Below are 27,454 nucleotides of genomic sequence, written 5' to 3' on the forward strand. Positions count from 1 at the left end.
AAGACGCTAAAGGTTTTGGGTTGACTACTCTGGCTTGGAAACATCCATAAGTAAATGTAATTAATTGTCTTCCCTATCCTAAGCCTCATTCAGAGCCGTTTCCCAGAAGAGAAGTGAGGACCAGAGGCTGAGAAACATCTTCTTCTTGTAAGTGCTCTGAAAATGGAGGGGCCCAAGATAAGTGATCCCACAAAAGGTTAAGTTCCTCAGTGTGTAAAGAAGGCTCACAAATAAAAAAGACAAAGGTGAGCACTGCAATAAAAGATTGGCGATGAAGACAAATGTGTAAATAATACCATCAAGGTAAGAGAAACGTGCAAGTCACAAAAGGAGAACTATAAAGGCCAAAATATGTACTGACAAACCTTCAACTGCAATAATAATTTTAAAAATAAAAACAGAAATGTCAGGCAGGTGCTGCTTTTTCTTACCAAATTGACAAGTTTTTAAAAGTGTAAGCACAATTTTTGAGGGCAATTTCAAAACGACTATTAAGTATTTTTAAATGTGAATTGTCTTTCACCCACCCCTAGGATTTTATCCTAAAAAATAAATAAGCAAAAATGCATAAATTAACTATGAGAATAGTCATTACAACATAATTTATAATAGTGAAAAACTTTTCTTAAAAGCCTGAAATGGTTAAATGTGCAATGAGATAGTATGTAAATACTAAAATTACTGTGTAAGTGAATATTTAATAATGGGGAAAAAAGCTCAAGCAAAGAATGTTTAACACTATGTTACAAAGCCCTGTGCATACAATGGTCTATTTTTATAAAAATTGTTGATATGGTTTGGCTCTGTGTCCCCACCCAAATCTCATCTTGTAGCTCCCATAATTCCCACATGTTGTGGGAGGGACCCAGTGGATGATGACTCAATCATGGGGGTGGGTCTTTCCCATGCTATTCTCATGATAGTGAATGGGTCTCATGAGATCTAATGGTTTCTAAAATGGGAGTTTCCCTGCACAAGCTCTCTCTTTGCCTGCTGCCAGCCACATAAGATGTGACTTGCTCCTCCTTCACTTTCTGCCATGATTGTGAGGCCTCCCAAGCCATGTGGAACTGTAAGTCCAATAAACCTCTTTCTTTTGTAAATTGCCCCATCTTAGGTTATGTCTTTTTCAGCAGCATGAAAATGGACTAATATGGTTGTGTACATAAGTCTATAGATTCACACTCATGTAAGACCAGAATGACAGATGCCAGAATCGTAACAGTGGTTACCCGGGGTTGAAAGATCCAAAGAGATGTCATTTTTTTCTTTTTGCCTTATAATTAGTATCAACTTTTACTAGTGAAAATGCATTCTTCTTTTAATAAGAAAATATCCAATAAGAAATTCCAATAAGGAAATACCAATGTGATTGGTAGCATCTGATAGACACATTAAGTTTTCTACATGTCTTTACCGTAGTTCCGATTTGTGCTTGCCCATGAAATCTGTAAGCTCACTTAGGAAATATCTAGCCTGACTAAAGAAGGGCAAAGGATTCATCTGGGAAATGTGGGAAGAGCTGAAGAAGGCCTTTGGCAACTGGAATAGGTCTCCTCTCCCCTATCCAGAGGTCTGCTTAGAAAGTCCTGATGATTGGCTGGGTAGTGAAGGAAGATGTTGAATCACTAATTCTAACCTGGCTGAGGCCCAAGCCTTGGGTCACACGACTTGTTACATATCATCCACACTGGGTGATTTTTTTAGAGTGAAGGGAGGTGATACTAATTTCACATTGTAAAAATAGGCATCTACTACTCTCCTGGGCAAACCAGGACATATGGCCACCATGGTCATAGGAAATTCATAGATTTATAGCATTAACTGCTGAAGCGGTCAGCAGCTGTCCAACGTCCTCATTTCACAGATAAAGAATCCAAGGACTAGAGAAGGAAAGATGTGTTCGCTAAGCTACATGAGTCATGAGCATACTGTTCTGAAGCTTAACTCAAAAGACTCCTGTGAGGGAGCAGGGAGTGAGCCACCTTTGAAATTCCATGGCAGGGAGTACACGGAACTTTTATTCTCTGCTGAAACTCCACTGAAAAGAGTCAGATCAAAATTGACCCATGCCTTTCGGCTCTTAGAGTTCACAAAAAATATCCTGATACCAGCTGCAGGGGGTGAGGGAGTCTTATCTAACCTTCTTAAACTGAGTCTTTATTCATTTCCTTATTCATTCAACAAGTATTTATGCAATACCCTGAAGTACATAAAAGTCCTGTTTCACATAATGTTGTGGATAGGTATGCCAATTATTATAGGCAAACGTGGCCAGGGAATGTCTGAATGATATTTCTATACATTTCAATGGAGCTTTGTTCATTTCGGTGTTTGAACATTTCAGTGTTCTCATAAAGGTGGAAAGGCAAACGGGTTCCCTTATTCATTTGTCTTCTTATTGTTCAAACAGAATAAAGCCTTTTCTTTCCTACAAAGATTGCAGAGGAACAATTATTTCCGTTTCCATTTTTCCTTTCAGAAAACATACTTTTATGGTCCAGACTTGTTCCCAAGAAGAAGGGTAGGGCAGTGGGAAGAGAAGAGGCTTTAGAATCATAAATATTGTATGTATTTTAAAAATTCTAACATATATATTCTTAATAAAGATGTACAATTTTCCTTAAAATGTATACCTTAATATCTCTGAAATCAGCATGCACCTTATTATCAGGGGAATCGTAAAATCTTGAGTTCTTTCCAGGGAGGTTTGCAATTGCTTCTGTGGTCACCAGGTGGCAATATCAACCCAGGATCATTTTAAATTAAATTATCTGATAATTTTGGTTTTTTTTTGGTCCGCATTCAAAGTGTGAATTCATGCAGCAAACCTATGCAGATTCCATTTTGGAGTTTAAATTCTTGGGGAGCTTCTTCCCTTTATTTAATCAATACCAGGGTATAGGCATATGGGTTTCCTCACTACCCTTGTCTAAGGGGGATGTCCCAGCAGCCCCTCAGCCCCCCATATCCTTACCCTGAGGGTGTAAGCCCAGTTTATTAGTGTGTGTGTATGTGTGTGTGTTTCCTCTTAGAACCCCATATTGAGGTTTTTTTTTCCTTTCTGAGCGCTGCATAGAAAATAGAGCATCTCACAGTTGATGACACCTTAGAGTCAATGAAATATAGTAGCTGGATTTTGAGATCTAAGATCTCTATTCAACCTCTTGGAGGTTCAGTTTTCTCTTTTGTAAGTGGAATAATAAACTGATATATCTAACAGCAAACACAGAGGAACTGCATATTAATGCTATTTTCTGATTCTGGAATCCTATGTATTTGAAAGCCTTGTTTTAATTTTGTTATGGCTGTAGAACCCTTTCCTACTTAGCCTCTCCTGTAAACTCCCTCTCTGTGCCTCTCACTGCATCCAAAGTTTGACAAAAGGAAAATGAAGACAGCACAGGATTGTCTTCTTTGTACGAAACCCTGGGAAATCAAGTCCTGGGGACTCCTGGCAGAGGCAGCATAGTCAACAGACAAGAGCAGTGGCTATGGCATCACGGTGGGCTCAGATTCCAGTCCTTCTCTGACAGTCTGACTTTGGGAAAGCTTCATAATAGTTTCTCCATGTCTCCTTTCACCAAGTATAAAATGAGGCTCATAATAACATCTACTTTTTATTACCATTTTTGTCAGTTGATTTATGCAGACAGCTTAGAAATAGTGCCTGGTACTTGGTAAATACCCAATGAATATTACTCGTGATATATTCTCTGCTCAGCAGTAACAGTCCCTAGAGATGGTCTCAGAGCAAGAGTCAATGAAGAATATCTTAGTGACAGGAGAGGAGTGATCATTTACTGATATGTCCTGTTGCCGTCACCACTGGAGAACCCATGTAATGCATAGCACAGGCTAGATGGTCTGTGGCTAGACTGTCAATGGGCAAGTCCCATGTTTGTTCAGGGTGCTGTCCTCTGGCTCTTCTAGAAGAATCTTCCCTGGTCACAGAAATCAATCTCAGGCACGCTGTGCCTCCCTTAGGTCCATTTCTGCTCCATTACCAGATGGCTGCAGATGAGATGTGAATGCTATTAAATAAAACACACTAGAAACTATCTGTAGTATGCAGGGGTTAGGTTATTAGTGAAGCAAGTACATCTTTAGCAAAAATAAATGAAAGCGTTTTGTATAGCTCTGGACACAGGTATTTACACAAGCTAATTGAGAAGTTTCTTTGTAAAGCCATCTGCTCTTCATCCTAGCTTTTTCAGTGCAGTAACTAGGAAAGAAAATGCATTTAATTTGGACCTTAAGCCCTTAGTTATATGGTGAATAAGAGAAGTGTGTCTGCTACTTTTTTTGTCGGGGATTGAGTGAGGCAAAATGTTTCTTTTCCTTTTGTTAGTACATAGACACATTCCATCTCAACTTGGGAACTGTAGGTGAAGGTATTAATTTTGGAGTCTGCAACTGGGTACTTATCAAAGAAAAGCTCACTGGGAATGCTGTATGTGCACAGAATTGTGAATTCTCTAAACTAAGGAAAGCAAATCTCGCAGGCAGTTGAACAAACTTACAAAAAAATTGCTCACTGGAGCTTTACAGAGTATTGAATCAGATTCCTGAAATTTGCTTGTAGATTCCCTGCTGTTCCTGCCCGAGGCTCCTGCAGATGCCAGGCACCTCTTATGCTCAGTCAAGGAAGGTCTGTCAGCTTCTATCAGCACAAAGGAGCAACCCAGTTAAGCAGGGTCGGCACCCCATCTGCCCACTCCCCTCTCCAGTTCAAAGCTGAGGTGGGGGAGGGGAATGGAAAAAGTCATCATTAATATGGTGATAGCTGCCATCCTTGAACACTTTACCTAATCAAGGTATTGCCCTGAAGACTTTCATAGTAACTGTGAGGTGGGTGCATTCATTATCCTCATCGTACAGAGGGGAACTCATGCTCAGAGAGGTTACTTTACTTATCTAAGGTCACATAGCAAGAAAGTGGCAGTGGTGGAATTCAAATTTGACTCTAAATCCACAACCCATCTTTCTACTATGCCTAGGTCAGAGGACTCTGAGGCAGCAGACAACTGGGAAAAGGGGAGAATAGATATCTAAAATCTAAGAAAGACAGTGTTTATCACTGACGCTTACATCAAGTTATTGGGTGCCCTCATTTATTATGTTAAAATGGTTGCAGCTGATGTGAATTCATCTAAAAGCAAAGGTAAGTGGCTGTTAATGCCACTTGGCTTAATAATCTCAAAGTGAAAGAAACTCTTTTGATGCTTACTGAGTTAAAGGAGTCTTTGTTCTTTGAGTCTTCTTTTCCTTAAAGAGCAAGCTGATGTTCTTTTAATCTAACTCTCATCTCCTTTCATGGCCTTCAGTCTACTCATGATTTTCAAGGAGAAAAATGAAAGACAGTACCAAACCAAACCGAACAAACAAACGAACAAAGAAACCAAAACCACAGCCCCTGGGCTGTCTCTCTAGTCCCATGAACATTTACAACAATTTACTCAGAAAAAGAGCCGCTGTGGAGACCCAGCTCTACCTTGTGCTCCAGGCTGGAGTCTTTAAACATCAGTGAGAATGGCTTGATATGCTCTCTTCTCAATTTATCGCCACTCCGCAAGTCGATGGTATGTTCTATTCTCTTGTTAATTTCCTCAGGCCCAGACTGGACATGCAAAGCTTGTGCAAGATGGTTTGGAAGCAGATTTATTGAATTTCTTGTTAGGGCAGCCAGAGTCTAGGGGGAAAGCACATGCAAACACAATAAACCTGCTAGTCCCCTTTAGATAAAAAAGAAATGCAATGTTTTTAGATCATGTTGCATTGCAGACAGTAATAGCATTCCATGCAGTTGTATTCAGGGAAACCTACAGAAGTTGATCTGATAGCATTTGGTGCAGAGAAATACAACCTGGCAAAATATCACATCCAGAGGGACACTTCCCTTTTCTCTATGTAGGCACACTGAATTCCTTTGGTTGAGGTATTTGGAGAGTTGTTGGCTTAGAAATGTTAATCAAGACCCTTTCTCTAACCAGGCACAACCTGGGTATGAGAGAAAGAGAACCAAAAAAATATCAGAAAGTAAATATATGTTAAAAGTCCACAAAAATGATCATCTCCATCTGAGTAGATTCCACATTTTCATGTGACCTTTCATTTAATGGTGGTGGAGAGACTTGGGGTCTTATGGCTTGCATTTTTTTTTTTTTTTTTTTTTTTTTAGCATTACTCATAGAAAGACAGCCAAATGTGCCAGGATCTGCTCCTTAAACTTGATAAAGATTGTTAAATCTTTTACTTCGCTAATATGTCCCTCCCTCAGCATAGGCCATTATATATCTATATATTCATATAGATATATGTGTGTAATTTCATTTAGGTAAAAAATGCAAGCAAGTTTCAGCCTCCCACCATTTCATAGGGTTACACAGCACGAGACGGGGAAAGGCATAACCATCATGGTTGGTCACTGGATATGGATACATGGGTACAGAAACTGCATTGGCTTATGAAGACACACCAGGTTTGGCAGGGACACCTTTTCTCCTGGTGATTCAGTAGTCATGATTAGATTAACTGGCTGGATCTAGCCAAATGCAGTGTTCACTCACAGCACCAATTTAAGGCAGCTTCTTAGACAAAAAAAAAAAAAAAAAAAAAAAAAAGAAAAAGTGTGAGTTGGACCTGAAGGGATATAGGGACAAAGATGCCCAACCCATCCTTCCAAGAGATCTTCTTGAGGGAAAGTAGAGGATGACACGCATCTGTAGAGTGAGTAAGGAGTGAAAATTCTCTGCCTCTATACACCCTCACTGCATTTGCTTTTCTCTGCCAGCCTCTCAGCTTGGCTATGTTTAGAACAGAGGCTAGACGAAGATAAGATTATAGAGTCATCAAATGGCAGCCTGTGAGAGGTGACATAGGACCTTGCAGATCCTCTTGCCAAACCTTCAGATATCGGTGAGCCTCAGAGAGACTTGCTCATTTGCCGCCAAGCCAGATCTGCTGACTCCAGGACCACAGGGGGAGTCAGGAGCTTTGACCTCTGTGAAGCCATCCAGCCCACCCCATAAGGATTCTCCCTATGGTGTTATTGAACCCTTCATTTTAACCTTCATGAAGGTAATCAATGTAACATAAATTCAAAGCTTCTAAAGCATTCTATAGCAGGGCTCATCATGGCTAGAATTTACTGAAACCCTCTTCTCCAGCCCTAGAATAAAGAATAGAGCTGCATGTGCCAACATGAGAAAGCAAAGTATATGCTCTTAGGGCACTGAAGCATGTAATTTCAGCTCTGAGTACCAAGGAGACTACTACAGAGAAAAAAAATAGATGTTAGGGGAAGGCATGTTGGGAGAAGGGCTGGAGCAGAGACAAGGAAGCAAGAACCGATGTTCCAGATAATTGAACAGCAGGATACACGCGGGGCCAGAGAGTTTAGTCTCTGGAATTAAATGCTATTAGTGCAGCATCCCAGAGAGCAAAGGAAGCTGAACTGTTGGCCACTTGGTGGATTTATCATTGGTTTTTTGGTCAGAAGGTTTTTTCATATGGCATGGAAAGTGATAAAACTCCATTTTCCATCTTGGAGAGGAGATGGAAATGACAGTCTAGCTGTCCTTGTCTGAGCATACATTCTGACCTTGGGATGCCAGGGTGCCCTTGTAAGTGCTTGGAGCTGGGGTCTAACAGCTGGAGATGAAATCTGCTACAACATCTAAGCACATTCATAGTTAGGCATCTCTCACTGTCTGATATTTTTATTTGTATATGGTTTTCCTTCTATTAACTAAATTGAGCTTATCCACTCTACCAGTCCCTTATGACTTCAGTGACTCTAAGACTTTTGGATTTCACAGAGGAGGGAAGTTTCAAAAAATAGTTTGGGGATTGATTTCTTTAAATTACAGTAGCAGCAGCAGCAGTAGCAACTACAGCTCTTTAATATGACCATTATGTAATAGAAGAAAGGGCATTTTTTTGTTCCTCAACAGGAATGATGTAATCTCAGAATAAAAGACAGTCCATTACATTGAATACATTTAGTTTAATAAATAACTATCTACTTTGTCCTTATTTTTCTCATATTAATGTGAACTGGTGAAAATGTTAGCAGGAACCAATACTGGTATGTAGAGGACATTTGGAAATTAGGAATAGACATTGCTTCCTGGTTGCCCGTGCTGTATTTAGCCGTCCATTCAGAGAAGGATTCTGCTGCCATTGGCCACTTCTGTAGGACAGAGACCAATGAAATGTCCTCCTTTCGAAGCTCCCCTGCTCCTCTCCACATTCTGTTGGCTGTCTATGTGGTTGCTTCAAGTGAGAGAAAAATTTAGAGGCATTCTTCTTTCTTTCATCACCACCACCAAGTTATAGGTAATAACTTGGGAATGAGCTCCTTTCATCAAAATGTCAATAATGTGGTGGAGAATTCTTTTCTTGCCCATGTAGTTATTTTTATTCTTTGCAAGTGTTTTCCTAGCATTTTATGCAGGTAGTCAATTTTCAGTGATATTTTTTCTGATTATTTCCTCTGTCAATTACATATGACAATTACACATGCTGTTTGGCCAGCAACCTCTCTAGCACCTACCTCACTCCTTAGGAGTATATGTGCTTAAGGGAAGACCATCATTAACTCAAGAAGGCAAGCAAATTGAAACTAGAAAGGGACATCAGGAAATCATCTGCTTTCATTTAACCCCCAGTACACTGCAAAGCATACATGTCTTTGGGGGTCACTATGATTTGGGGTTATCTGTGATACCCCTCTGTCTCATTAGTCATTAGTAATGACCACTAAGATGTCACCTTCAGTGGGATAATGTTACCAACATAAAAAATCCATACACTGATATATTCAGTGATTCATTTGTAATCAGTAGTGGAGACAGGTATAACTTGTCTTATTTGTCTATTTAGAGTCGTACTGGAATGAGCTATTTTTAATAGAATAGGGTTGTCTCTTTTTAAGACTTACAGCACCAGTGTGAGCTAGACTGAGATCATGTTTAAAAATAGCATAAGCTTCCAAATATGATTCCAGTATTAAATTGACCTCCAAAATGTTGAGACGGTTCTTTCACATAAACACCTTAAACAATTGGCTAAAGAATAGGAAAAACAAATGGATAAAATGGAATAAAATGGAAAATGCCATAATACTTGACTATAATATAATATATATATAATAGAATACACATATTTGAACGTATGCTTCAATGTATGATTGAAGTATACATTGTATTTATATATATGTATATGTGTATACTTAGCTGGTGTTTTTGATATTTGAGATGTCAGATTGAAGCAGCAATGTAATAAATAATGTTATAAATGATGTTATAAATAAATAATGCTATTCATTTACTTTAGCTGGTGTTTTAGATATTTGGGAAGTCAGGTTGGAGCAGCAGAAATGGCAGAGTTTGCAGCTGAGATGGCCTCTGATGACTGAGTTTTTTCCCAAAAAGATGTTGAATTCCCTAGATTTATCCTAATGGAGATTCGTGCTCTCCTCAGGTATTTCCCTAAATGCTTCCTCCCTCACAGGTGCTTGAGACAGATCAAAGTGCAAATGAGAACCAGAGTTCCTTCTGAACTGAGTCTCTGATGATAGGATCTTGCTTGACAGTTTGGGGGTTCTGGGGAAAATTATAATGAGAGGCTCAGGTAGCCCTTTGTAAATTGTGTTTGAATGGGCTGGGGGAAGTCACAAATCCTCTTAAGCTCATCATTTGGTTTATGATCGAAGACTCTTCTTTAGGACTTGTCTTTTATCTGTGTTCCCAGTAAAATCCTACTTTTCTTGCAGATCCTATCACGTCATGGATTGTCATAAAATTTGGTATTCATTAATCAGTTTGTCACAGCAAAAAATTCTTCCCAGCAAGATTGCAGGCTGAAGGTGTACTGTCTAGAAACATCCAGTTTTGTTGAGTCAAAACCATTTCAGGTCTCAGGGATCATATGCTCAAATCTCAAAAGACCCTTTAAAGCATCCTAATAGACACTGCAAATCAGCTTACATAGTTACAGTACTGGAGTGATCTATTTCATTGTTAGATCCTTCTAATTCACTCTTTCTCAAAAATGTGTTTCAAGAAGCACAAGAATGAGATGCTTCATTACAAAGTGGTTCTGTGGACCAATCAGTTTAGAAAACGTAGATCCATTATTTGTTTACTGCCATTTCTCCTTACCTTAATTTTGTCTCTTTTGTTCATTTCTTTATCCCCAGGTCCTATGACAATGCCTGATACTTTGTAGTCACTTAAGTACTTTGTAACCACAATAAATGTGTTTACTGAATGAAAAATTTCTTATATCTTCCTATCTCAATACACTTTATTGAGATAAAGGCACTGATAAGTTCTGCAGAAATAAGACTTTTAAACTTTGCATCTTCCAAACTTTTTTGACCACAAATCCCCCTTTTCTTGAATTGCCTCTATATGTTTCATGGAATGCTATTTGGGAAACAGTGCTTTAAAGTTCTTCCCTGCTTTTATTCACAATTTCCACACACTGGACCTGTTTCTGATCTCTGAACAAGATCTACATCCATCTCCCTCCATGTGGCTGCTTTCCAGTGTCCTTAGCTTTCTTCACCAGGCACATGAAATGTATTTCCCCAGTTGTTCCATAGGTGACATAGTTTCCACATATTGCACAATTCTTCTTAGTTTGTCCTTGCCTTGTGGGTACTGCTTCACAGAGTATCAGACCCAATGCAGGTGGCATCTGACCTTGTGGTGGAGCATGGACACCTAACATAATCTGACCTATTAAGTAATTACTCATTTTATGCATTGAAACATGTAGCATCTAGGCATGTATCCTACTGCTGCTAAAAATAACAAGTAAGACATTACCTCCTCCAGTAAGCCTACTCTGAGGCTGCAATTGTCCTTATCACCATTACTATGATTCATTGTATTTGCCTAATTAGGTGATTGTTTCTCTAGACTATGATCTCCCTGAGGCCAGGCACTGTGTTTTATCTATAACTGAGTGTCCGGCACCTGGTATATTTGCTAGGTTCATAATAAGTGTATATGAAAGGAAGGAATGAATGAGTGGATAGATGAAAGGTCGAATGCCTTTATAAGAAGATTGTCGAACACATGGACACAGGGTGGGAAACATCACACACCGGGGCCTGTTGTGGGGTCGGGGGAAGGGGGAGGGATAGCATTAGGAGATATACCTAATGTAAATGATAAGTTAATGGGTGCAACACACCAACATGGCACATGTATACATATGTAACTAACCTGCACGTTGTGCACATGTACCCTACAACTTAAAGTATAATAAAAAATAAAAATAAAAATAAAAAAAATAAGATTGTCCCTAAGGCAGTGTTTCTGGTCTTTCGCTGCAAAAATCCCTTTAGTTTTTTTCTGTTCTCTCCCAAATGGACTTCAAATTTTGGAAAGATTCTGTTTACCAAACTGTATTAAATAAGAAGTAGTTTATTTTCCTGCAATTTGATCAAATGCCTAGTTTTTCTCAGCATGAGACAAAAGGCACTACCAATGCAGTTAATATTCCAGCCAAGAGCAAGGGCCTTTAAAGGGAGCCTAGTGATGCTTGTCAATGTGAGGTTTTATTCAGACTTTTGGAATCCAGAGAATGTCACTCCCATTACTACTTCCCAGTGCTGGCTGCTAGAGCACCAGAGACCACAGGCTGGCAAGGGATAATAACCTTGAGCCTTTTCTGGGACCAGCACCTTCAGTTTATGTGTTCTCCATGAGCCAGTTGTGGAAGGAGGTTAAGGTCATTAGTGAAAGCACTTTATTCTTTATTAGCTCCTGGACAAGGCAGATGTGGTAGTCTTCGGATTTAGTTATAGTAGTTGGGACTGAGGTCTCACAGTGTGGGCCAACTCATTGCTGATATGGGAAAGACCTAGAGAGAACGCCAGGCTCAGCAATCTCAAGGCACAGCTGTGCAGCTTCTGTCTTTCATGCTGAGATGTCCTAACCTTTCCCAAAGACTCTGCTTGTTTTCAGTTTCAGGCTGGAATCTGCATTCAGAAGTAGGTAGGGCCAGTAGTTTCCCCAACCTATTCCTGGAGCACGCTTCCATTATTACCCCTGTGGAAGCATGTTTCTGTGCCTAACTTGGAAGCCTCTGTACCTCTATTTTAAACTTGCTGCCTGCAGCCTTTGGGTTGTGGAAAAGGCAGAGGTTCCACCTTTCAGTTCTTATGAACTTCCTATGTCCTACAAGACACAGGAAAAACAATGAGCCTAAGTAAGAGTACCTCAACAGTGCACATTACCGCGATTCTTTCTCTACCGTTTGTTAAAATGCCAACCCAACCCCTGGAAGAGAAGGCTTCTACTTTAAAAAGAGTTATTTTGTGTTCTTTTTTTTGACAAATTATAATAATATACAATTATGTGGTACGTTGTGATATGATATACGAATATGTTGTACAATGATTAGATTAACCTTGTTAATATACCCATCATCTTAAATACTTATCATTTATTCTTCTTAAGAAAGCTCATACCTTGGGAAAGCTTCAAGGTGATCTAGTCTACAATGGTTTGCACTGAGGACCTTAGGGAGAAAATACTTGTTATGTTTGAAAATAGCACAATATTTTTTCCCTCAAATCTGGGAATGGGGAGATGTGAGATGAAATATTTTCCTAGTAAGAAAATGCTAAGCGGTATTTGAGTAAACATTGACTTGGGGAGCCCTTGATAAAATATCCACATGAGATCTCCAAGACCCTGTCTTATAACAAGTTTTCCTTCTTATGGGAGTGGAGGTGCTAGTGAATAGGACCATTTCCCATAAGCAAGGTACGTTAGTTAAGATTGTTGCAACTTTTCATGTCTGTACTAAGAGAAAATGAAACAGTACAACCAAATGATCTGTTTGATGCTTTTTTAGTTAGAAATCATGCTTCCATTCCTTTTATTTTTTGAATATTTATGTCACCATAATCTGTTTTCCAAGAAAAGCAAATGAATGTTTAACGAGATCTTATTGTGGGAGGAGGTCTGTGGGATTCTGCTATGGAAAGCGGTTTAAGTAATTTTCATAATAGTCTCATAGCTTCTGCCCCAGGAAACGCTATAACAAGGGACAGAATGTCCATTCTGTCGAAATAATAGCCCAGACATTTCTAATAGGCCTACTGTAGGATTTCAGCACCCCTCTGTTGTCTGGTTTCCCAGTTATGAGTAAACAATGTCAGTCTGGGGCTCAGGCCATTTGGGTAATTGTTGCTTCCCATCTTTAGGCAGAATGAAGTTTCCGACTATCGTCTAGATGCTAACTTTGATAGGGATGAAGGGATCTGCGACATCCTTTGATTGACTTTTGTTCCTTGGTGTCCTGAAATTTCAGTCTATGAAGAAGAAAATAAAACAATGACATGGGAGGAGCCCCTGGCTCTGGCTGATACCACAGTAGGCACTTACTCATTTGCTACTCATTTGAACCCTACAACCTCACTCTTGGCCTTTCAACTTATATTGGTAGACTGGAGCATGAAAACAGTTTACTCATTTGGGAGTTTAGGTCCCAGGATATTCAAGCACAATACTAGGCTGTCTTCCTGGTGTGCTTTGCCTGGCATTAAATGCCTCGCCTCTTGCTTCAGTTCAACCTACTCCTGGGTCATGGCTGTAGACACACATGTACTCTCCTGGTTCTCTTGAGATGTGATGTGGGCAAGTGGTCAGCTGTGGCTTCTCTCTAGGCTCAACCACAATTCCAGGTGATTGGGCAGAGCTCTCAGGATAAGAAGACTCAGACATCACAGGGAATTACCAACATTCTGGATTTTGTCTCTTAGACCTGGCCTAAGGACTCCAGCCAGGTTAATTTGGGTCAAGTGGGGTCTGACAATGATTCCCTCCTGCCTGAGAAGCTTGCCTGGCTCTATTCCACCAAACTATTAGCTAATCCTAGATGCTTGCCTCTGATATTATTCTTTGAGCTCCTTAAAAAGAAGATTCTCATCTCAGTTTGGGAAATGTGATTATGTCTGAGACATTACATACTTGGGTCATTTTTTTTAAATCAAAAAATGTTGTTAAACTTCTGCAGAATTGGAGGAAACAGAACTTGGCACATTCATTTAGATCCGACCACTTTGACACCACATGATTTGAGGCAAATTGTCAATTGAATTGAATTTTTAGCTTTTTAAGTATCACATCCATAGTAATATGTGGAACAGATATGCAAACTCCAGCACAGGCTTCATCTCGAGAATAGGGATGGTGTAAGTGCTGGAATAAGGTATGATCTAGGAATGGAGGCAAGATTTCTGCCAGGATTCACATGGGACTCATAAGTAGGGGAGAGAGAAACTGAAACATCAGTGGTTTGTTCATAGGGCCACAGGGTAGGTGTGAATTGAAATATCTCCTAGCACTGAGTTAGCTGGGTGGAAATGTCATTGGCTGTAGTTGGTGAGATGACCACTATCTCGTAGACTGAATGACCTTGGGTTAGCAATCTGGAGAATTTTAGCTCAGGAAATGAATAAACAAACATACATCCAGACCTAAGTTACTCCATTTTCTTGTGAACATCAAAGATGTGGATTTTTTAGAAGTGTCAGTGCCATGGGGAAAAGAAGGTGTGTGTGTGTGTGCATGTTTATATGTGTGTGTGTGCATGTTTATATGTGTGTGTGTTTGTGGGTGTGCATGTTTATGTGTGTATCTGTGGATGTGCAAGTTTATGTGTGTGCATGTTTATATGTGTGTGTGTGCATGTTTATGTGTGTGTGGGTGTGCAAGTTTATGTGTGTGTGCATGTTTATATGTGTGTGTGTTTTGAGGTGTGCATGTTTATGTGTGTGTGTTTGTGGGTGTGCATGTTTATATGTGTGTTTGTGTGCATGTTTATGTGTGTTTGCATGTTTGTGTGTGTGTGTGGTTGTGGTTGTGTTTTCTTAATAGAAATTTTGGGAAAATTGAAATAGAATTATTTAAATGTTTAGCTTTCAAGGTTCAGAAGTAACTTTTAATTTAGGCAGATGAAAAACTTATACCTTGGGTTGCTGATAAATTGCTCATGTTTGATGTTTTAAATTTCTCAGTATGAGTTTTTTTCAGACCCCCTTATACAATTTACTAATCAAATGTAGTTATTGATGCTTTCCTTAATTTAATTCCAATGGAGCAACAAATTACTGACCTTCAAGAATCCAGCATCTCTTACTTTTCACCAGTTGTGTCAGGGCAAAACTGGGAAAAGAAGAAACCATCTACATTAGAGTTACATTGCTATATCTTTGGGGTTGTGCCTGCTACTTCCTTTTACCCTAACCTTGCCAACACACGCATTTCTGTAAGAATGGTGTAATTCGTTTAGCTTTTCTGGGTTTTTATTATCCTAAGTGTTTGTTTCTGGGTTTATCACTTATGAGTGGTCCTGTGTTTAAGTTTTCCCCAAACATGAAGTCCAGAGTGGGTGATACTGCATACAATGTACCCAAAGTCCTTACTATCTCACAGTGTGACATGATTCTTTAGGGGACTAAAGGTAACATAAAAGTCACACAGTGGGAAGAGACACTGCCAAATCTAGTGGTGCATAACCTGAAATTCACAACAGTAGTTTGGGAATCCTTGAGATAGAAGAGGACCTTGCAAAAACTTCCATCTATACTGTATGCTTACTGAAGATCAGCCACTGTAAGTCTCTTTTGACACAAGGTGAAGTAAAAATAAGTATATATATAAGTACCCAGGATGAGGCTCTTCAGGCCCATAAAAATATCAGTTATCTTTTCTCTGGCTAGAATTCAGTCACCTTAGAGTGGGAAGACCCATGTGTTTGTGTAGAGCAGGAAAACTGGTGGGTCAGGGCACATACAAAATTACTTGAAAAATGGGAATAAAAATTCACTCACATCAATGCAATTTTGCTTGGAAAGAAAAAGCTTCCTCGATATGAATTGCACCGTGTCAAACAATAAAAGTTATACTTGGTGGCAGAGATGAGAGCAATCCTGGTGTAGCTCAATGAAGACATTTTACACTGAAGGATCTGAGCCCAGTCCTTGGCAAAGTGAACACCAAGATTGATAGAAAATAAATCCCACGTCTTTGTTTTCAAATTGGGGAAATAAGTCAGTGGAAAAGAATCCAGATTTTTGCTTTTTCTCTTCCTACCTATCTTCTCATATTTAAAATATCATACATTTCCACCTTGACATATTTAAAGTGCTATACATTTATTGGTTCTTGTTTACGTCAGCCCACAGTTTTATGACTCCCTAAACAATGACTCAATATCTCGTAGAAGAAGAGTCCAATTCGTTTGTGTAGAAAAGTTTTAGCAGGTTATCAGCCATGGGAGTAACCGTGGCTGCATGATGTATGCTTGACAACCTAACTGTATATTTTTCAGGTCTGTGGTTCTACATAAGCCTCAATCCTATCTCTACCTTTATCTCTTCTTCCTTAGTCTACCCCAGGAACTTCAGAGAAAGGAAGGACGATGAGTCAAAGCAAATGGATCAAATTGCCTACTTAATCCATTCAATGTTCTCTGGAGGGCTTCAAATCCACTTGTCTTTTGAAACAGAGTGAAAAACCAGACCCCACTAATGATTCTCCCTGGCTGAACTCAGCAGCTATCCTCAGTCAGGGCTAAGGACAGCCTGGGGAGTTTTATTGTCAGAAAAAGCCATATTACTGGAAGAATGCAGCTTGACTTCAGGAAAATTCCAAAGCTTTCCATGTTCTTGACCCTAAGTCTGCAGATGTCTTATCTAATAAACATCAAAACTTAATCTGATGTTAAAATGGTTAAAAAATTACCTGTGGGGAAAAATATGCCTGTGATTTTCTGCGTATTTATATTGAATATGGACAATTAGATACCTTGTAACTTATCACAGAAGCAGTTACCTCTGAAAACACACCTTTCTAAAGACCAAGATTGAATATTTCAGGTGTTTTTAGGGGGAGGAATTTCAGGTCGGAACTCCCTGTAGGGAAAGAGAAGTCTGTGCTTTGGTCTTGAGCAAAGAAACTCAGGCTGAGATGGTGGACTTGCTTTTTCTCCCGTTCTAAGGTCTTGTTCCCTCGTTCTTGGCTTAATTCCTGCTTGCCTGTAGATCTCAACTTAAGGTATTTCCTGATTAGCTCAGGTTAATTTTCCCTCATCTACTACTCTGTCCTGCAATAATTGTAACAATGTTCACAGTGAGCCTGCTGACCTCCTAGTAGCACCACCAAACTAAGCTCCGGAGTGCTTGCCCCACCTTCATCTCTCTATCCCCAGAGCCTAGAACTTTACTGGCAAATTGTAGTTTCTCAGTAAGCTGTTGATAAATGCATGGCTGAATGAATGAATGAACAAATAAGCATCTTGATAGGATTGCCTTTCTTAAGCTGAATGATAAAAATAAGATGAGTTTGAATTTAAAGAATGTATTTTTTTGCACGCCTTCATATTCACAAAAAAGGGGCCTGCCACTTAGTTTGGATCCACCATTTAGGGGCAGAAACAAAAAGGAAAGAAATCAAATCCCAGGGAACAATATCACTCAATAAGAGAACATAATGACCATGGTGAAAACAGGACTTTGAAAGCAGGCAAACTGTGATGATGTCTGTAATGATGTTTGGGTGTTTATCTACATAAAATCATAACTCAGTTATCTGAAATTCTTAGAGAAAAGGGTAAATCTCATTCCCTAGTTAGGTAAGATTTTACCTCAAATACTTTTTAATTTTTTTTCTTTAACTCCTTTTGCTGAATTTGGTATTCATGTTTTAAGACAGTTCACCAGGATAAGCATAGCTGTTATCCTACAGTAAGATAACTGTAAACAGTGGATGTCCCCATGGCTTCCTGGCAAATTATTTATGGATGGTAGAATTCTGAAGTATATGTGGCTCGCCAGTATGGCCACAGTCTTGTAGCCTGTGTCTGAGGTAAGGAAATGGAATAGGGCAATGTCAGAGCTGAAAGGAATTGTTGGATCATCCAGTCCAGTTTTGCTATTGTTCAAATGAGGACACCGAGCCTTGGAGGGGAGAAGTGGTTATCCAAGATCTCTTAGTAGCAACTGGACAAATCTGGCTCCAACTCAGTTCTGCTTAGTTTCTATTCAGGCCCTTCCACTATCATATGTGCAAAGTTTGAATCCTGCAGAGATTTACTCAAAGATCACAAGACTCACAGCCTACAGAATTAACCAGTTCACTCTGAGGAGCCTGAGGCTCAGCATTGGATCCACAAGGAGGTTTCAATCAGGATGGCGATCAGATGAGAATTCTTCCTTTTCTTCTAATAAATACAGAGAACAGGATCTAAGAAAAGTCCCAGCTGGAACTGGTGAAGATATAGTAACCTAAATATATTCTTTGACCATGTTCACCAGCCCAGTCAGCCCCCACTGTCTTCACATTTCCTTTTCTTCCAGTCTCAACATTTGCCAACTCAAGTGAGACTAAATCAAATTGTTGTTTGTTTGTTTTACTACTAGGCACATGTGAGAGGCTGCCTAGTGTTGCCTTTTTCCAGGCAAACAATCATCATGCGAGGACACTCAGGCAATGAGATCCTTCTTGGTTGGGTAGATTTCCAAAATCTAGCTGGAGCAGAATCTGGTCGTTTCCTGATGCTTTCATATAAAATTTCTAAATAGGCCTGGTGAGCAAGTGACCTATATATATGAGAGGGTGAATACATGTACACACACATACACACCTCACACATACATACACATATACATACACACCATACACATACACACCCCACACATACATACACATATACATATACACACTACACACACACCACACACACATACACATATACATACACACCACACACACAGACACACTACACACACACCACACATACATACGCATATACACTACACACACAAGACACATCACACATACATACACATATACACACATCACACACACATACACGTACACACCCCACACATACATACACATATACATACACACCACACACGCACACCACATCACACATACATACACGTATACACACATCACATACACACAGCTCACATCGTACGCACATACACGCATCACACATACATCACATACATATGCAACATACACATACCACACATACATCCACATATACACACATCTCACACATACCATACCACACATATATATCACACCACATACACAGCAAATGTACATAATACACATATAAACACCACAGATGTACACCACATACATACCGCACACACATATACATGCACACTACTCATATACACACCACGTACAAATACACCTAACACACACACCACACCACACACATATTCACACACACTACACACACAACACACACAAATACTCACTCACCTTCTGAGACTGACAGACGACCTGAAAACAAGGTAGAAGGTGACACCCAGCATATATCTTCAGGCCACAAAGAGGGAAGCAGTGTGAACTGATGCCACGCAGGGGCTTTTGGAGGCAGATACATGGGGCTCTAATTCCATCTCTCTTATTTACCAGCTATGTGTCCTTAAGGGAATTAATCAAGTCTCTCTGAATCCCAATTTTCCCATTTGCGAAGTAGGCACATCACACTTACCCTGTAAGGCTGGTGTGAGAATTAGGTGGAAAAACATGTGCACACCACTCCCGGCATGCTACCAGTCCCAAAGCTCTCTACTGCTGTCGGTGTTGGTGACCTTGGGGATGTTTATCTATATTCCAGGCAATGAAGTGTGTTTGCTCTCCATTTGTTACATGGAGATAGAAATTCCATCTGTGTTTATAGTCCTCATGGGAAACACATTAATTTCAAGGTAACAAAAATGCCTCAAATCGGTCTATTGAGTAGAAATGACTGAAATGTACAATGGAGGTACCAGTTGTGTACTTCTCTCCATGTGGCTCTTAAAAGGCCTAGTAGAGTAACAGAAACATGCCTGGATTCTCGGGCTGTAATAAATGTGAAAGGGATGGATGGGATGAAGAGGATTCCACAACATATGGAAACAAATTCCAGGCTCTGAAAAGGGGCCTTGCTTCTAAAAGAGTAGCCTCAGTTCTCTTGGCGTATCACTTGTCACAAAAATCCAATTAAAATGATTAATATCCTTTACACAATACATTTTATAGCTACATGAAAACCTTCAGTATCTTCTTGAAAATCTGAAGTCTAAGATGGATTTTTTTTTCTGCTAAGTCTACTCTTGCCCATTCTTCACAGGCAGCCAAAGTGATCCCTTAAAAATCTAATTGAGATCACATCACTGTCCCACTTATACCCTTTCTATCACTTCTCCTGGAATAAAATACATTGACAAGGCTTGCAGGATGGAGGTCCCAGCCCCTCCTTTTCCCTGCTCGTTATGCTTTAGCCACTTGGGCCTTTTTGCTGTTCTAACACACTAAACTCTTTTCTACCTCAGGGTGTCTGTACTGCTTTTCCTCTGTTTAGAATGCTCTTTTCCTGCTAATTTGCATGTGTTCCTTTTAGCACTCATATTAAATCTTTAGAAAGGCTTTCTCTGACAATCCCTTCTGTATTCTATACACTCCCTGGTCATATCTCTCTATTTCCTTCATTACAGTTATATGTTTTAATTAATTGTCTACATTCCTCACTCCTTTGAAATGTAAGCTCCTGGGCTGGGTGCAGTGGCTCAAGCCTGTAATCCCAGAACTTTGGGAGTCTGAGGCGAGTAGATCATTTGAGGTCAGGAGTTCGTGACCAGTCTGGCCAACATGGTGAAATCCCATCTCTACTAAAAATACAAAAATTAGCCAGGGGTGCTGGCACGTGCCTGTAATCTCAGCTACTTAAGAGGCTGAGTTGGGAGAATCGCTTGAACCCGGAGGCAGAAGTTGCAGTGAGCCGAGATGGCGCCATTGCTCTCCAGCCTGGGTGACAGTGAAATTCCGTCTCAAAAAAAAAAAAAAAAAAAAAAAAGAAAAAAGAAAAGAAATATAAGCTCCTGGAGGACAGGGATTCATTACTGGATCCTCAGTGTGTAGTACACTTGAGTATCTGTTAAATAACAGAATGAACAGTAGCTCAAGCCCAGATATAGATTTTACTCAGAGCATGCAGCAGGAAAGGAAAATATAACCTTTATGATAAGGATCCTGTTCTTATCTTCCTTTCATTTCCAATGTTGTCTTTCAACTGAGAGATTCAATGTCCATGTTGATAACTCATTTAATAATCTAGCCTTGAACTTCCTGGATATTCTCCCCCAGATGTGAAATTTTTCACTTTTGATCTACTTCAACCGTCTCCTCCTACTTTTTAAGTTCCAATAGTTCACCTGTGATCATAAACTTCTTGCCTTCTAGTTTCCTTACTTTCATTTCACCTGGAAACTCAAGGCATGGGGAGTCTCACTGGGATCTGAGTCAGGGTTCAGGAAACCAAGGCATCAAATTAAGAGGCAGAGCATCTGCACCTGTCAGGGGGCAGGGATATAAAAGGGCATGGGTGTTCAGGATGTCCGAGAGCAAAACTTGGATACCAGAACGGGGTCAAACCAACAATTTTAACCCAAATGGATACAGATACAGGGGCAGAAAAGACACAGCATCAAAACCAAGGGAGTATGGTCAGGCAGACAGAAACTGGAAGACTCACATAAGGGGCCAGAGATAATTATTAGTGATTTTCATTGCAACTCCAAGCCATTTACAAACTACCGAAATGGGTAGAAGGAAGGGAACAGGGGTGGAACTGGAGTTTTTGGAAATCCAGAGCCACCTCTTACCAATTACGATGACCTGGCTTCTGACTCTACCATCTCACCAGATCTGCCTCTTGCCAATGATGTCCTTCCAGTTCCAATAGGCAGCTATCAGTCTTCATCCCTGGGCCTCTTGTCTCCATTTGACTTTGCTGATGGCCCCTTCCTTCTCAAAATGCCATGCTCTAGGTTTCCATGACACCACATTCCCTAGTTCTCTTCTGACCACTTTGACTGTTTCTTCTCTGTCTCTGCCAAGGAATACTGACTCTCACCTTCCAACTCGTGTTCCTCAAGGTTTGCTTGTGTCTTCTTGTTCCTTAATTTTACAGATTCTCAACAGTGATCTCTTTCACTGCCATGTCTTCTACTAACACCAAAATTCTCGTGACTATGAATACCAAATTCACATCTCTTGCACAGTTCTTTTATGCCTGAGTTTCAGAAATGTGTGACCACTCTCCCTGGATTTTTCCCAGGCACCTCAAGCTCAACATGTCCCAAAGAGAATTCCTAGTCTTCCTCACACGATCTCCTATTCCAGTACTGCTTATTTTAGTTGGAAGTTCTATCATCCACGCAGTCACCCTAGCAAAAAATCTAGAACTCAAACTTGACTGGTTCCTCTCCCTCACTACCCATATCTATCATTTAATTCACTCATTCAACAAACTTTAATCAAACCCTGTGATTTACCAGGTATTGTTCTAATTGTGGGCTAAATTGTGGTAAGTAAAACGGATATAATTTCTATCTTCATCAAGAATATAAACCACTGGCTGACTTTGTCTCTAAAGTGATTTTTTCCCCCATCCCTCCTCTTTTTTTTTTTACTAGCAGTAGTTGGCTTGTAATAAATGCTCAATTAATCCTTATTGAATGAATGAATACATGAGGATGTAACTATCTGAACATCTGCTGTCTACATAGCACAGAATATGACACAGCAATCTGATGCCATTAAACATATTTCTAAGCACACATTATGAATGAATAGAAGCCAAAACATCTGGCCAATTTAGCTGGAATACCCCCAGTGAAGCATTAGTACGCTTTATCTGTGTTATGCAAACACTCAGATGGTCGGGGCTTCCGTGGAATTAACTGGGTATTTTGGCACAGCGTCGGCTCAGCCAGACCAGTCTTGATCTCTTCCAGGGACAAATTATGTCTCTGAATTGCACATATGGCTCACTGACTTCTAGAGTTAGGCATAAGTACAAACACTGAATACTTGTGACTGTTTTAATTGGCTCAGTAATTTCCAAAATATTATTGGTGGCATGTGGTTATTCATGAATATCAGCACACATTCACTGGCTCTTCAGTCTGATGGCATCAAAATGAATTCAGATTATTCATGCTGAAGACGGCACAGATGGGTTACATCCAGGCAAAACTTGGGCATCATAAAAAAGTACACAGTATGGTTAAACAACAGTAACAATCTCTAGCTAATAATGACATCTCTTATAATAGGTATTTGGTGACATCAGGAAATATCTTTAGGAAATGAGCAAATAAGTATTTCAAGTATTCCTATACAATTTAACCAGATCAATCAACTATAGATAAAACCAAGAACTTCCACCTCCCTCTTCTTGGCTCTCAGTTATTAGTAGCAAGTTCATGTACAATTCAGATTAGAACATTAAGGAATTATCTTAATTCCTACAATCAGCCTAACTGGAGAGAGATTTTTCAAAAATAAAAAAAAGACAAAACAAAAACTAAAACTGAGAGAGAGAACTTTATGCTGAGGTATTCAGGATGAGGCATGCATTTCTTTCTCTTTAAATAATCAGCATTCAGACCCAAGCTAACAATAGGCAAAAGCAGCAGAGAGGGCACTGTTAGCTGGTCATGCACCCACTCCAGGAAGTATATAACACCATTATTTTATAAAATAGCAAACTGTACCATGCACACCAACTCAGAGATGGAAAGAACCTAGGCATTGCAATCAGTTATGACTTGTGTGGGCATAATAATTTTTTGGGGAAATTAAACACTCACGAAAGAGCTGTCGAAGACCTAAGGTCAACTTTTGCAAGGCATGCAGCCTAGGTTCAACCTGCAGCTTTTCCCAGTGGAATCTGGCCCATGCATTTTCTCATAGTTCCTCTCTCGAGATTCAGAAGAAACCAAAGATAGCCTGGTCTCAGAGTGCCCCATCAAACTTTCAAATGCAGAAGAAAGAGGGGAGACTTTCAGCATTTTAACCTTTCCATTTAAAATATTTTTAGGCAGACAGATTTTTCTTATCTACAAGTTAATAAGAAATGTTGAGGTCTATGGAATTTATAAATTAACCCTTATATGTCTTCATAAAACTCCAGACACTGTTGGCTGAGTACTTCATGGTACTCTCAGCTTCTGCTTGGTTGAGGATCTTGTCAGAAACCGCCAGATAACTGTCAGATAAGTGTTATATATTGGCTATTTTTATTTCTTTCTCTAAACATGTATAGTAAAGTCACATCATTGAACTTACATGAATTCAACTAAATGTGCTGTGTCTAAGAGGTTAAAGGGAAAATCCGTATTAGAGCAGGTAATTTTGCCATGGCTCCAAGCAAGCATTCTGGGAGAACAGAATCTCTGTGTCCACCTTGGTTCTCGACCTGGCTCAGCCTCAGTTCTCTAAGTGCCTCTTGGAGTCTGAGCATCTCATTGGGTTTACTGTGATTTCAATATTTGAATAAATAATTTAAAAAGAATTTTGGTTATTGGTGATCTACTCCTTATGTACTGACTTAGTAGCCCTGTCCTTCATAGAAGATGCAAATCCATGCTATATAAAAATAGAATCATGTGGGTGGCTTTGAAATTGCATGCTTCTCCTGAACTCCCTAACTCTAGGCATCACTTGGTGCTCCTTTCCTATTTCCAAATCAGCAGTGCCCTCCTGATTTTGAATCTCAGAGGGCGACGCAGAACTGATGATGGCCAGCTACCGAAAAAGGGGCATTCTCATGTACTTGATCCTCCCCTTTAGTTTAATAACAGCGGGTTTATTTTTTCCAACATGAGTGTTTTTTTTTTTTTTTTTGGTAAAATTACAATTCAGCTTCACATAATATTTATTTTTAGCTAGGTTACAAAAAAAAAAAGAGGGTGTTAGGAACCCTCTGGCATTTCTGGCATTTCCTGAAATTGCATACGAGGTTAATTCTGTCCTGAGGAGACACAGAAATAGTTTGATCATTTGCAATTATGGTGTTCATTGGAGAAAAGGTTAAAGATGAATCAGTTTTCTCTGAGGCGTCTGGATTGGAGATTCACACGAGCATGCATTCATGGCCAAGCAGAAGGAGGAAGAGAGGACTTACATTCTGTTTCCCCACGATGTTATCAAAGGGCAGTTCAGGGCTCCAGGATCCTTCAGTGAATGTGGCCCCACTGTTTCTCCGGTCTGAGGAGCTCACTGACTCCTTGACGATATCTTCAGGCAAGGACAGCAGACTGTCCTCAGGCTGCTTAATTAAGTAAGTCTCGATATTATGCTTCCTCAGGAATTCATTCCTCTCTTTACCATGACCCTCTTCCACGTTATAGTCACCGTTGAGACAGTCCAGTGTGGCTTTGGAAATGTGAATCCTCCTGTGTGTAGAAGGCATAGGTCATTACACACACCTGATGTTGCCTGCAAAGCCTATCTTTTTCTTGACCTGTACAAAACCAACACCAGGGTTACACATGGGTATTATCAGGACATGTCCTCAAGGGCAATACTTGTCTTCCTAAAAAGTAGAAAGAATAAAAGAAAATAGAAGCATAAATTCATGAGCGTAGTATCACGGACATCGTCCCAAGAGACACTGCTGCCTCTGATAAAATACCTTTTTCAGCCCTTTTTCAGCCCTTCTGAGCCACACCTAAGCACATCTTTTGGCTTTTCTTATGATTGTCAGCCTGATCCCAGCAAACTTTACAAAACAGTGATTTTTTTTTTCAGTGGTGTTGATTATATTGGAAAAACAAGTGCTGCAAATGTTTCTGAACCCCAGTGGCAATTATTATCCAAATCACCATGCAAAAAGAGTTCTTTCATCATCTTGGAACCTGTCCTATCATTTCAATCTTCATGTATTTGTAACTTGTTTCTCCAACTTGTCTATATTCTTCTCAAGGGTGATTCTGATAAGTCCATAGGGCTGCACTGAGGGTCCTTTGGGAAAACCACTGTAGGGTACAATTTCCTCTATAACATGTATATTATAAGGAGCAAAGAACAAAGCTGTGGACATGTGCAGGCTGGCAGCTGGCTGGGCTCACTCACAAGTGAAGTGACTCATGGCTGCACAATTGTCAGCCACCGTAACTCATGACTCAGGCTTCTTTTTTAGCAAAATAACATATGACATCAGGGCCTTGAGGATCAAACTTGATTCATGGAAATTTCATGTGGTAAATTCTTCTGGGGAAGAGTTTTTCTGTCCTCATAACTATCTAACTCAATCAGACTACTTATTGTGTTATAATGTGGTCTGGGTAGACTAGCAAGGTAAGGTGGTTACAAACATGGACTTCATTGCTAGATCTCCTGGATTCAAACCCTAGCTCTGCCACTTGCCAGCTGAGGGATCTTGGGCAAATTACTTAGCCTTTCTATCAGTCCATTTTCTTACCCATAATATGGGAAACATAATAGCACCTATCTCTGACGATCATTGTGATTATTCTACGAGTTGATTTGTGTAAGGTAGTCAAAACAGTGCATGGTACAATATATACACTATAAAAGCAAATATGTAAGTTATTAACAGTATTCTAAAAAATGCCATTGTCATATTACTGTTGTGTATTCCATGCCTCCTCAAGGCTTACAGAAGACTATTGTCATGCCTTCTGAATAAGGCCTCCAAGCTTTCATTCTCTGGCTCTGTCACTTCAAAGCTCATTTTCTGACACTCCTCTAATATAGCTCTCCTACGCTCTCTCCAGCTATTCAAGTAATTGGCAATTCTCCAGATTCAATGTGCTATTTGGTGCTTACTAACAATTTCCTACTGTCTAATTCAGCTCAAAAGTCATTTTCCTAAGTTTACTTTAGTATTCATTTGAATGAAGGAATGCTTAATATTTTGACTGGCTTTTGGAATGCTAAGAACAATATATCCAAGTAAACAGAAAAGTTTAAAAAGACATTTTAGAGTGGCTTTTAAAAATGCATTGTAGTGGCTCATGCTTAGGAAGCCGAGACTGGTGAATTGCTGGAGCTCAGGAGTTTGAGACCAGCCTGGGCAACATGACAAAACACCGTCTCTACAAAAAAATACAAAAGTTAGCTGGGCATGGTGGTGCATGCCTGTAGTCTCAGCTACTTGAGAGGCTGAGGTGGGAGGACTGCTTGAGCCCAGACAGTTGAAGCTATAGTGAGCCGAGATCATGCCACCACACTTCATTCTGGAGGATAAAGTGAGACCTTGTCTTAGAAAAAATAAATAAATTCATTAATTAAATAAAATGCAGTTTACTTTTAGTATTAGCTCAGCTACTCCCTCTCATCTTTCTAATCTATTGTGATAAATCCCCCCTTACAGAAAGAAGGAGTTCATTGCAAAGAACATGTGAAAAAACAGAAACTACAAACAAATCATTTCTGATAATTTAAGGCATGTTCTCCACATCTTCCACATAAATATATTGATTGATTTCAAGTGCAAGATGTTAAAAATAAATGTGTGAAAGATGTTTTCACTCTCTTGAGAAATGTGCTGAATAAATACAAAATATTCCCAAGATGCATTTTGTTAATACATATGAACTCAA

At 39.7% G+C, this 27,454-nt stretch overlaps 1 protein-coding gene across 3 annotated transcripts in view; it reads right to left on the minus strand.

Moving 5' to 3' along the window:
- The window catches only part of ADCY8 (adenylate cyclase 8), a 263,282-nt gene that overhangs the window by 102,396 nt on the left and 133,432 nt on the right, over positions 1 to 27,454 (minus strand). For 2 of the 3 annotated variants that reach the window (XM_032760443.2, XM_032760446.2), the window contains exons 7-8: positions 25,012 to 25,282; positions 5,495 to 5,692 (exon numbers count right to left, since the gene is read on the minus strand). In XM_032760443.2, coding sequence (XP_032616334.1) covers positions 5,495 to 5,692; positions 25,012 to 25,282 — 469 coding nt within the window. The remainder of the gene's footprint in view (positions 1 to 5,494; positions 5,693 to 25,011; positions 25,283 to 27,454) is intronic. The other variant, XM_058443978.1, reaches the window with a different exon arrangement.

Source organism: Hylobates moloch, unplaced genomic scaffold, assembly GCF_009828535.3.
Source record: "Hylobates moloch isolate HMO894 unplaced genomic scaffold, HMol_V3 SCAFFOLD_9, whole genome shotgun sequence".
In the NCBI taxonomy this organism is placed as follows: Eukaryota; Metazoa; Chordata; class Mammalia; order Primates; family Hylobatidae; genus Hylobates; species Hylobates moloch.